A 12,083-nucleotide genomic window follows, 5' to 3' on the forward strand; every position below is an offset into this window, starting at 1 on the left:
CACAAAAAATCCCCTATAAAATGAATGAAAGCTTGAAATGAAAATTAAAAGACTGAAGAAACATATCTTTATCCAGGTGCTGAAAGAGAAGGAAAGAATTCTGAAGAATTGTCTTTATAAAAACATTAACAAGAGCATGATTGTGAAAACTAAACACACACTAAATAAAAGAAACCAGTGTTTACTCTCACCCCCTCAAACCAAAACAGAGATACCCAGAGAAGATATAGGTAAGGCATTCTACCAAAGGATTATTTTGTCATCAGTCTACAATTAAATGCACACCACCCTGAGATCCAGATAAGCAACAGTGAAATAAATGTTATCTGAGAACTGTCTCAAGTGTGTGAAAGGGTCACTGGTAATACTCAGAAATAATAAGAACAGGTGCAGCTGCTCACCCCCAACCCTGGGATCCAAGGCATTGTCTGCATCCATATCATGGTATGTTCTCAACAATGAGTTTATCAGAATCACACTTCTCCTTCCTCAAGCTAACATATTTACTAGAAATTAATATGTTCTTAGATTTCTTAAGTAGTAAATAAGTAAATAAATAAATAAATGATAATAGTGAGTGTAAGATCTTTTACCTTCAGGCTTTGCACATGCCAGTGGAAATGCTGGTTTCGAATGCCTGGCTCTAGGAGTGGTTAGAAATCAGCAGATATGCACCAAAAGCGCTTCATTCCCATCCAGACCCGGCCCAAACTGCTCCTGGGAAGACCCACACAGCACACCAGGAAAGAGCTCTGCTATTCCTGCTGATTGTCCACTCCATCTGTGCCCTTCCTCCCCAAACCCACGCTGCAGTGGCATGCAGAAAGCCTGCCACGCACTTTGGGGAGGCTCAGCATCCTGCCAAGGCTCTGGCAGAGCCGAAGGACGCGGCTCTCCTGGGGTTCAGCATCCTTTCATCGCCTAAGAGGGTGAGTGAGCCCATCCAGAAGGGATTTCCACAGCCAAGAACTGATGAAACAGTGTCTGAACATGCTTCCTAGACTCTGAGACCAAGTGGAAAATATTTATCCAGATCTTGTTTCTTCTTTTCTTTTTAAATCCCACTTCTCTCTTCAAGCTGCCATAAAAACAACTGGTCCTCTTTTGGGAGTTCAGCTTTTCCTGAAGAAGGGAACAATTCTGCCATTCTGGCGCAGAGATGAAGTAAAACACAAGAGGCCAGGCAAGCATTAGAAGGAAGACAAACTTTTAAAAAAGCTGATAATCTCCAAGTATTTCAGAGGAAAGTGGAAATACTTTTAATTTGAGTGAGGGTGTGGAAGTAGAGGACTTGGCTCTGTGGACAGGAGACAGAACGTGCACCTCTGGGTTCTCCTGGTTCAAGTCCAAAGAGTGCCTCTCCCACTGTGTATTTCACAACACAGAAAAGGTCTCTTGGGTTTCAATCACTGTGACAAGAATTTATGTCCAAACAGACATTTCCTGGGGGACTTTTGATCAAGCTTTTCTGTGTAAAGCTGTTTGCATTCTTTGGAGAAACCCCATGTTTCTCACCATGCTGTGGTTAGTGTGAGTGCCTCAGCACTTTTACCACAGATCTCAGTTGCATGGGGATTGCCAAGTTCTGCTTCTCAAGGAGAGGAAAACATCCATTTTCTTGGATTTTTTCCTTGAACAGTAAACAGGACTACAGGCATGGAAAGACACCCTCTGTCCATCCAAGCACCAACAGTGGTGACCCCCCCCAGAATTAAACATGTGTTGTTTTTGGAAGGACACAAGATTTGATCCACTCTGAGCATCTAGACTGTGGTTGAAGAACATGACAGATGTGTATTTCTCTCACCCCTTTTATCTTCAAGTCACTTCCCTCAGACCTCAGTGCTAAAAGCCATAAGTTCATAAGTTTCACCACAGTTTTAGCAGGTCTCAGCCTGCAGTCATGCACAGGGCAGGAGCCTCTGCCCAGCAGCTCCAGCTGATTAGGGCACAGGCAGCACTTCTTTAAGGACAAATAAAACCAGTGGAGAGCCATTAGTTGTCCTCTGACTGTATATCCCACTCTGCTGCACCTCTTACAGGGTGAGCTAGTCCTGTTAAACACAAGCTGTCATCCACTTTAGGGATCAGAGATTGAATGTGATGGCAAAAGGGTGAAAAGAAACCCCATGGAGGCATTTGTCCATCCCACCAAAAGCTCTGGTTTCCTGTGAAGTGGCCCAAGCAGGACCTGGCTGATGCAAAATGATTTTATGGGTGACTTCATCAAACTTATTTCCCCAAACACCTTCTCAGCTATAATTTCCTCCCTCGAGAGAGTCTGACTTTTAATCTAGAGACCCATTGTTTTTCTCTCAGTTCCTGAATCGTGACTACCTTTGCAAAACCAGTTTTGGCAGGCTCAGACAGAGGTTTGGCCCACCCAGAAAAGAGCCAAAAGTCTCCATCACTGTCCCATAACTGGCATGAAGTATTTACCAAGTGGTGCCTTCTCACAAATAATGCTTTTCTTTTGTTTACATACTGCTAAAAAGAAAAGTACCCCAATAACACAGAGACTGGCAATACTTGTGAATTATGAGAGAACCATTTGGTATCAAAGAGCACCGAGGAAAGAAGGATGCTCAGCCCTTCAGATACTGTGGCATTTTGATCCAAAATGCTCATATCACAAAGAAAACCTTCCCAGAAGGTCTCAACAACAGTGAGAGCCTGGAGTAGAAACCATTGTTCCTAATCTGGATAAATAGAGAGGAGAGGAAAAACCCAACCAACTCCTTAATGAGAAGACTTCAACAGAAAAGAAACAGAAAAGTAATTCTGTTACTTTCTTTTTCCCCACCATGTGTTCCACACAATTTATTAAGCCAAATTAAAGCCATCAAGCCAAATTTATATTGAAAAAGGTCTTGGAGAAATGAATCAAAGACTGTAAATAAATTAAACAGAAATAGTCCTTCTTAGTTATTTCTTCTTTTTGGTCATTGGTTTTTGTTTTAAAGCAACATGACAGCTTGCAATAGCAAACACAAGCCTGACAGGGACATTCCACTGGGACTGAAAGACTGAACACCCCTGCAGACATAGTATATTCTTCTTTCACTACTACTACTGAATTTTTTTGAATACTGATGACTTGTCCAGCAGCCTCAGCTGTATCCAGATGTTATCAGGTTTTTAATATGATAATCTGGAGGACTCTAGATCTAAAGTGCTGAGGTTTTGGGGAGAAGGAAAGTTTATTTTTGGTTTTATTACAAATTCAAACTTTGTGGATTTTTTCCCAGGCATCATCAGTTACTGGGTTCAAGCTGGGTAGCCCACTAGAAAGTTTCAGAAAAGCCTGAGAAAAAAGGCAAGTTTATCTCCTTTTCTCCCCTGCTCTTTTTTCCCACCCTGCCTGCCTTAAGAGTGTTGTTATCAGCAGGGTAGATTTAAATGAAATCTCAGGCTGGCATTTTGCTGACCTCAATCTCAGCTGGCTAAACCCTTGCAACACAGCCATCCTTGGCATCTACCAGAGAGCAGCCACCAATCCAGCTGCTTGATTACAAAATGGAGAATCTGGTATGAGGAACTAGATCCATTCCACTGTCTGGAACTCTGTCTAAAAGACAGCTTAATTTCTCTCTCACCCTGTTACTTCACTGACAGGAGCAGGCTTGAGATCTCAGTCAGGGCAGCACAACAGCACAGAGGATACCGTGCCTGCAGGACTGCTTATACCACACACTTGAGAAGGAAATGCAACTGCTACCACCAGGTGATGCTTGCTTTAAAGGGACCTCCAAGTATTAAAGCACACACCAAAACATCTCATACCACTTCCTTATTGAGAAAGGACCCTTTTTTTCAGTTGCTTTTTGAAAATGAAGATAGAACATCAGAGCATCCGGTGTCATATTAATAAAGACAAGTTACAGATCTGTTTAAACAACTATCGTGTGGCTCGCTGCACTCACCTGTTACACAAACAGAAGCAGAACGAAACAAAGTGAGTTCATTACCTGTACTCCAAACAATTTGATTGTCCTCTGTCCCCCCTTCAGTTACAGACTCACTGACAGGGTCCCCTTTCCGACTCATTATCTTTGAAAAGCCGCTTGAGAGAGAGGAGAAGATGCCCCGGATGAAGTAGCCCTGCTGCTCGGCGTCCAGCGAGCGCACGGCTTGCAGGCACGGCCGGCTGTTCCTGCTCCCGGCCTGCGCCATGGGCTCGGACAGAGAGCGCTTGAAGGGAACCCGGAATGGGCGAGTCCTGCTCGGCAAAAATGTCCCAGGTGGCGCTTCGTGGAGATTGTCAGCACTGGTAGCATCCATGCTTGCAGAACTTCTGGCAAGCCTTGGGTCATTGCATTCCCCTTTCAAACTGGAGCATCCCTCTCTTTTGCCTACCCTCCAGGGAGGCCAAGGATGTCTTTGCCACCTGTATGCTCCAAGATGTTTCTCTGAGTCAAAACTCATCTGCTTATTCAACTTCTTGCTTTTCATTTGGTGGTACCAATGATAGTCCTTCAAGGCAGCTGTGCTAGCATCTTGTTCAGACAAAGATCTTCTGAAGGTCCTAGGAGAAAGACTATGATGCTTTTTGAAAGTGCTCATTTCTGGATTCCGGTGCTTCACTTACATTCCTTGCTGCTTAGTAGTCACGTAGCTGGTAGTTCCTCACTCACCATTTTACATCCCCAGTGACTTTGCTCATGGCTGTGAACTGCAAAACAGCCGAGGTTCTTCCTGAAGACCTTGAGCACCAATCCCAGGACCAGGTATTCCTACATCTCCACCAGAAGGACGTTCCCTCACCTGTAGCACACCAATTTCCAGCAGCACGTGAAGCCTTGCTGAGCTCGCTATCGCTTCCTGGGCTGTCACATTTCTGCACCAAGCTCTCAGGAAATGACTAAAAGAGCCAGCAATGAAAACCCACAGTGCTGCTCTGTGCCAATCACACTTCACTTTTTTCAGTCTACATTAAAGATTTGATTAAAGAACAAAAAAAAAAGGAATGCGAAAGTACTTTGCTCTAGAGACACAGCAACATCTCAGAAAAGCATTGAAAAACTGCAGTACTCAACTAAGAGTCATGCACGTGCTCTTCAGTTAAGTAGCAAAATAGATTACTAGGTATAGTTAAATATGAAGTTTCTATTTACCACAGGTATGTTGTATCATTTAAGAGTACCTCAGAGCTGCCTTTAGAGAAAGGTAATACAGGGACTTTCATCAGAATCCTGTGCTGGAAGCACGAGACAGGAAAGCAAAGAGGAGGAATGGAGGAAGGAGAACAAACCCTGCAACTCAATGCAGTGAGAGTGTAAATACACTGAAGGGAAATAAGTAAAGAGGAGGAGAGAAGGGACAGAGAGGGTGGGTGGGACTTCACCAAACACAGACCAAAGGGAAGGGTTTGAGGCATGGCAAACAGAACAGGGCAGCAGGAAGATACTCCTTTTTCTCCTCCCCCTTTCTTCCCTTTTTAAACAGCAGAATAGGGATTATTTTTTATAAATCTAGTTGCAATAAATGAGATGGAAAAAATAGTGCTATCTGTTTAACCAAGAGGAAAAAACCCTCTTGCCTCCACTACAATTTAAGAAACAGCTGACCGCTCTAAAATCTCATAAAGAAAATATCCGCTGGTGAACGAAGAGCACACTTGCCAAGTTTTAGAGCAGAACACTTAAATCTCAAGTCTACTCAAATCCCTGAAAATAGGGGGTTTATAATGGAAATGCTGACACACCCTTGGCAATAAAGTAACAATGAAAACTACTCCTCTGGTTAAATAAAATGATAATCTGGTCTGGCAGACCAATAAAGCTTAACTGACCCACTGTGGGATCCTGCCTTTAAGCTAGGCTGCATTCATCAGCCAAAGCACATTCCTGACAGCTGCAGATGCAAAAACTTCCTTACTTATGTGTATATATGGGAAAGGGTATCACTGCTCCCTAGAACAGAGCAGGAGTTGCCCTAAAACCTCCTTCAAATCAAAAAATAATTTCACTACTCAGTAGCAAGTTAGACTTTCCAATTATAAATGATAAGCAACTATCTAAAAATGACCATGTTTAAGAAGCCACAACAAATAACCCCAGAAACAGCTCAGACACTGCAATGCAATTTCTGCACCAAATAATGATGCTGCCTCTTGTGTTTTGTCAACCTCACTCTGCTCAGAACATAAGTCTGGAATGATAAAATGTACTTATACCACAACTCTGCTACAATTTCCATCCAGAGCAATGAAGTTTCAAAGAAGCACAAGCAGTGAGCACAGAGATACTGCTACTCCCTTGAAAACGATACAGACTCCACCAGAAAAATGTCAGCTGGCTTTTGTCTTCTTCTCCTTGATCCCAGGGGTTGCTGATCACCTCTGGTTGCAGCCCATCTGGACTCACAAAGGTTCTTTAAAGTAACTCCTGACTTGACCCTCATCTATTGCTGGTAGCTGTTCTTCTCCTTGATCCTTTTCACCAAGCATAGAAGCCCAGGTGTCCACTTTTTTCAAGACTAAGGCAAACACAAGCACTGAGAACCCCAGTTTGAACTGGGTCTGCTGTTACTGGGCCCCCCACCCCTTCCAGCAATGGATCCTCCTTCTCCTCCTTGTTGAGCCTTTGGCTGCTAATGTGGCAGCAGTGCTCTGACCAAATGCTTTGAATTAGGCAGGCTGGTAAAGCAGGCTTCAGGGAACTTCAGGAGTAGGAATAAATCCGATGGGTGATGATGTGCTTGGCTCCAGTGGCACAAGCCATAATCAGCAGGGAAAGCTGAGAATGTGAGGCAGGCTTTTGGTCAGCTCTGCAAGCTGTGTTTGCACAAGTTTCTGCTAACACATTGACATCTCCTTTTGGGTTGGGAGCACAGAAGGGCAGGAGAGGACAGAAAACACAGATAGATGGTGCAGGAGCCGAAGCACTCCTTGCTTGCTGTGGATTTCTAGTGTGCTTTGTAACTCCTGCAGATCTCTGCCAGGCTGGGCACCCACACAGACCATGCTTTTGAAACAGCCCTTGGAGAGCCCTTACTTGCACCTGTAAGGTGCTTGGTACCCCTGAGGAATGACTCAGCTCAGATAATATGACCCCATTTAAATCCCAAGGCAGGGATTTAGCACAACAGCACTTTGGACAGGACAGAACTTTAGGTAAGACACCAGTCTGCATGAGGACAGAGAGAATCACCAGGATTATCCCCCCTCCTTTTTCATCACCATTCTGTGGTGATGATGCTGATTCTATACCTGACTGTATGGAAAGGTCCCTCCATCCCCTCCCAAATACAGCTGGCATTGCACTGATCACAGACTCACACAGACCACCCATTTCAGCAAGGAACACACAGAAAGATTAACCACGTCTCAAGTTACAGCACGAAGCAACGTGCAAAACCATTTATGGGTTAACTGCTACTCAAAACTATTTTTATTGGTGTGGCCAGGGGTTGGACCACAGCTCTCTACAGACCTAACAATACAGAGAAAAACTTCAATAAGCACTCTACATGAAGCCCAAGAACATCAAAGTCACAGTTTAGTTTAAGTTTGAAACATACTGAGAAGGCTTTTTATTTTTTTTTTACTTCTGATTTTACTTTTTTATTTCATGTTACCACTGCTCAGAAGAACACATTTCGTGATCAAAGGAAAGTTACCCTTGGCCTAGCTGAGGTTTCACAGTGTACTCTGCAGAGGGTAAAAGGGTCTTTCTCAAAGTGCTTCTAAAAAGGCAGCCAAGGTTTACATGTTTATTAACACAAAAACACTGATGGACAAGTTTGCTTAGTCTACCAAGACCATTCTTTTAAATAGCTAACTCAAAAATTTTAGCCTGGGCTTCGAATCAAACTGATCTCTCCCTTCCTTACACATCATCAGCAGCAGCAACAATGATGTTCAAAAAACCCCGTTGTCTACACTAATTCAATGCCACTGAGTTAAAATTGGCCTCAAGTGGCTCCAGCATTTCTTCTGTCCAGAGAGCATGCAGGCAAGTAATCCAGAGGGCAGAACTTTCTCCTTGATCCACAGTCCTGTTACTCAGGCTCCACTCCAGTCCTTCCAGAGCAGCACTTTATCCTGGGAAGCATTTGACAGTCTCAGTATCACAAAGAAATCAGCTTACAGCAGCGACTGCCACTGTATCAGTGATGTGAGATCCCCAGCCCTACTGAGCCACCCACGCAGCTGTCAGCAGGTAAAATAATGTCAGGGGAAGAAACGAGTTTGTCAATTAAGTTGAGAAAATCTGAAATATATTCACTCCTGTTTTTAATACCAACTGCCTACAAACGTGATCCTCCACTAGCAAATTTTCCTCAGTTCTCTCTTTTTTTTTTTTTTGGTAGTGTTTACAGTTCACTGCGCCAAATCATTCATTTAGCTTTTCAGAAAATTACTATTTTCTTCCTAACAATCCAGTCACTTAATCATCACATTTGACATGTTTAACAGCATTATATTTCACTACTCCTAGATATTGAAGTAATTTATGCACAAAATGGAGGTTTGCGATGTTGAAATGTAACTGTGTTTCAGCTTTTAGATTGTATTGGGAAAACAATCTTTCCTAACTTTATAACATTTCACAGAAAATATACACAAGCAGCCTTATGAAGAGCATATGAAGATAAATTTTTGCCAAGGGCCTCCTGTGTGGGAATTCTACTCTCGACCATTCAGCTCTCCAGAAAAAATACCCAGCTCTGCTGCACGGAGCCTCAGCAATTTCTCAGAGTATGTTGTTTAATAAATACTACCAGCCAATTAAATTAGTAAAAAAGCAGTACCACACAAAACCCCAAGTGCACCATTGCCAAGCAGCTGGAAGAAGGACAACCTGGCTCTGGTGCTACAAATGAATGTTTAATGCTTGTTTGCTCTCTGGAAGCTGTCTAGTGCTTGAGTAAAGGCACTACAATGTGTAAAATTTGAATTCATAGCTTATATTGTAAAAAAAGGATGAACTGCAATCTCCTATGACCTAACTGCTCCATTCTAAATTAGTTTCGGACCAACCAAATTTACCAGCTTTCTCATTTTTTACCAAGACATGGAGGGAAAAAGCAGGAAGAAGAGAGTTAAAAGAAAAAAAACAACCCAAAAAACCAAAATGCCACGTAACCACCAACATCCATGATAAACCCTGAACATTTATTCACCACACTTGGTTTCAACCAAGTCCTCTCTTTTAACTGAGAAAAACAGCAGGCTAAGCAAATACCACTTCTGAAAAGATCCCAGCTTAAGTCTCCAACCACCAGCCATCAAATCAGCTTTAACCTGTAGAAAAGTAAATCAAATTGCACCCTGTATCCTCCCTAGAGAAACCAGAAGGAATATAGCAGGTCAGGGATCTTGGATTTAGCAGTCTAGCTCCCCTTAGCTCCTTCCCATTTAAAACTAGCCCAATGCTCAGTGCATTGGAACAATTTGTGGAGGAGTAATCAATATATAAAGCAGGAATGAACACAAAAGTTTTCCAATTGACCCAACTTGACATGTAGTTAAATAGCACAGAAGATGAAAGATTTTTCCTTCCCTTTAAATTAGAGACTTTTCAAAATATTAAGTTTTGTTTATGCAAGGCTAAGTAATTAATGACCTAACATCCCCTTCCCATCTCCTATCACCAAGATCCATCTGTTTCCCCCTGCAACATTTCCTGCAGGTGGATATGACTTTTCCTCAGCTCAGCGCAGACCAGTGCACCTGACTTACTCGACCTCTTAACACTTAGTGTTAATTAATGTTTAGAAGTTACACAGAGGACGAATGAAACAGCACCTTAGGAATTGTCACATTTGTGGTTAGAGTGACTGGAAGAGTGAGGCTTGGAATTGGTGTGGCTGGAAGACAGAGATACCTTATTGAGCCCAAACCAGAGCTCCTGAGAGCAAAGCTGCCTTGTGTGCTTGGAGCTGGCCAAGCCTTCCAGTGACCACACTGCAAGCTCACCTGTCCCACATAAATCAAGATATGCTGTTTCCACTATCACTATGCTGAGACTGAAGTGCCTCTGCACAAGCTAAATGGTAATATCAGAGCATTTAAATGCCACAGAGCACCTCATTTTCCTCACCTAAATTTGGGTGCCAAGGCAGGTTGTACCGGCTGTCCCTGCCCCACGATTCCAAGCCCAACCTGTCACCACAGCTACAGCAAGCCAGCCTGACTCAGCTCTGCTTTTTCCATGGTCTGGTTTCTGAAGGCAGGTACTGAAAACTCTCCAGGATGCACAGGAGTTTCCACCTGAATATGAGGAAGAACTTCTTCACTGCGCAGTGAGCATGCACTGGAAGAGATTGTGCAGAGAGGTTGTGGAGTCCCCCTCACTGGAGATATCCCAGACCCGTCGGGATGCAATCCTCTGCTTTGTGCTCTGGGATGACCCTGCTTGAGCAGGAAGGCAGGATGAGATGAGCCACTGTGCTCCCTTCCAACCTGACTCATTCAGTGATTTCTGCCCTCTAATTCCCTGGAAAAACTGCTACAATTTCTCTGCTGATACGAACTCCCCACGTGAAAATCTGCTGGTTTCATTTTTCCATACTGTTCCCGTGATCTGCATGAGAAGCTGCTACAGCCCTGTCAACTGAGCAGAGCAGAGAGAGATAATATAAATTTATGAGATGCTGGGCTTTGGATAAATGCCAGCAAATGTTAGCAAGAAAATCTCATTTCAATACATCGTGAATAAACCTGTAGAATGGTGATGCCAGGTTTTAATTTCACCAGCAATCTTTTGTTGCTGTTGTTGACGACCAAACACAGCTCGTGCCAAGTTTCAAGGGCCATAAAAATGTACATTTAAGAGCCAGCCAGACACAGGCAGCGGCTGAGCCCACACGCAGCTGCAAGCCACCCCAGCCAGCCAAGGATTGTAGCAACATGCACTGGTGCAAATAAATAAATGCATGACCTGCAGGTAAACACGCTGGCAGCTCCTCTGCAGCACGGGAAGGCGAAACAGCAGAATGACCCACGTGGAGAGAGTGGAGGCACTCGCCCCAATATGTTTATATAAATATACAAAATTTGACTGCACAGAGGAAAAAAAAAAGCACTTATGCACAGTCTGACATCCATTGCTTCATGATTACAGGTTGGGCTTAGTACCATCAGAAATATCATACACAAGCTATTCAGTTCTGTTTTTAATAGCTTTGTTTTTCAGCAGGCAAAATTCACTTCCCATCACCCCTCTTCATTCCCTACAGAAGTGTTTGGGATTTTTGTGGAAAGAGTGGGGGGAAAAGCCATTACTGCTGCAATCTTTAAAGGAAGGGTTTTACCAGCAAAACACAGTTTTATTGCTAGATGTGATCCCTGTGTTCATCAAACCAACTACAGCCTAAACTACTAGGGGAGGAAATACAATTATAGTATACAGAAGACTTAATGGGTAAACATCCCAAAAATGGTCTTGGTAACTATGCCCAAATAGCAGGTGCATTTATTTGAACTTTCCAGCCTTTATTTTTATCTAACTAGAAAGGAACATATCCTCACTGCAGACTTCTGCAAAAGTAAGACCTACCAACTCTCCACCAAGGATGTTAGGAGCTGGGTTTACAATTTCATTCTGTATATTTTTAAATTAGTCGCTATAGCTGTTATTTTATTTAACTTATTTTATTTATAATTTATTTATTATCTTATTTTATCCTTTTTTAGAATGTATAAACTATCTTTATATCAACAACTCCTTCACAGAACACTAGTTTTGTAAATACATTTTAAAATGTAAATATGTTTTAAAAGCTTCTCAAACACTGGAAATCCCACTGTAAGGGCCAACTGGCAGCAAAAGATAACCACCAGCTAATTGACAACACTCTTCAAAATCACTGGAGAGTGTACTCTTACAGTGTATATAAATAAAGAACTTTAGCAACAGGCATAATGAAATTCTTGAATTTATCATCTAAACACCACCAGTAATAGAAATTCTCTGTCTGTTGTGATGACTTTTCAGACTGAATCCAACCATGAGCTCAAAACAGCCAAGTGCACCACACTATGACCCTAGACAGCAAAACACAAGGAAGAATTTACAAATCTAGAATTATTTCAGGCTCTGAAATTTAGGTAGGGGAATTCCTTGAGCTGGATGAGA

At 42.7% G+C, this 12,083-nt stretch overlaps 1 protein-coding gene across 16 annotated transcripts in view; it reads right to left on the reverse strand.

The window, feature by feature from the left end:
- Positions 1-12,083, reverse strand: part of RASAL2 (RAS protein activator like 2) — a 160,837-nt gene that overhangs the window by 99,083 nt on the left and 49,671 nt on the right. For 8 of the 16 annotated variants that reach the window (XM_086842936.1, XM_023931711.2, XM_086842935.1 and 5 more), the window contains exon 1: positions 3,969-5,286. The exons of the other annotated variants lie outside the window; for them this stretch is intronic. In XM_086842936.1, coding sequence (XP_086699062.1) covers positions 3,969-4,563 — 595 coding nt within the window. In that variant the 5' untranslated portion in view covers positions 4,564-5,286. Of the gene's footprint in view, positions 1-3,968; positions 5,287-12,083 lie in introns of those variants that run through there. 16 annotated transcript variants of the gene reach the window in all.

This window comes from Cyanistes caeruleus, chromosome 9, assembly GCF_971803275.1.
Source record: "Cyanistes caeruleus chromosome 9, bCyaCae1.hap1.1, whole genome shotgun sequence".
In the NCBI taxonomy this organism is placed as follows: domain Eukaryota; kingdom Metazoa; phylum Chordata; class Aves; order Passeriformes; family Paridae; genus Cyanistes; species Cyanistes caeruleus.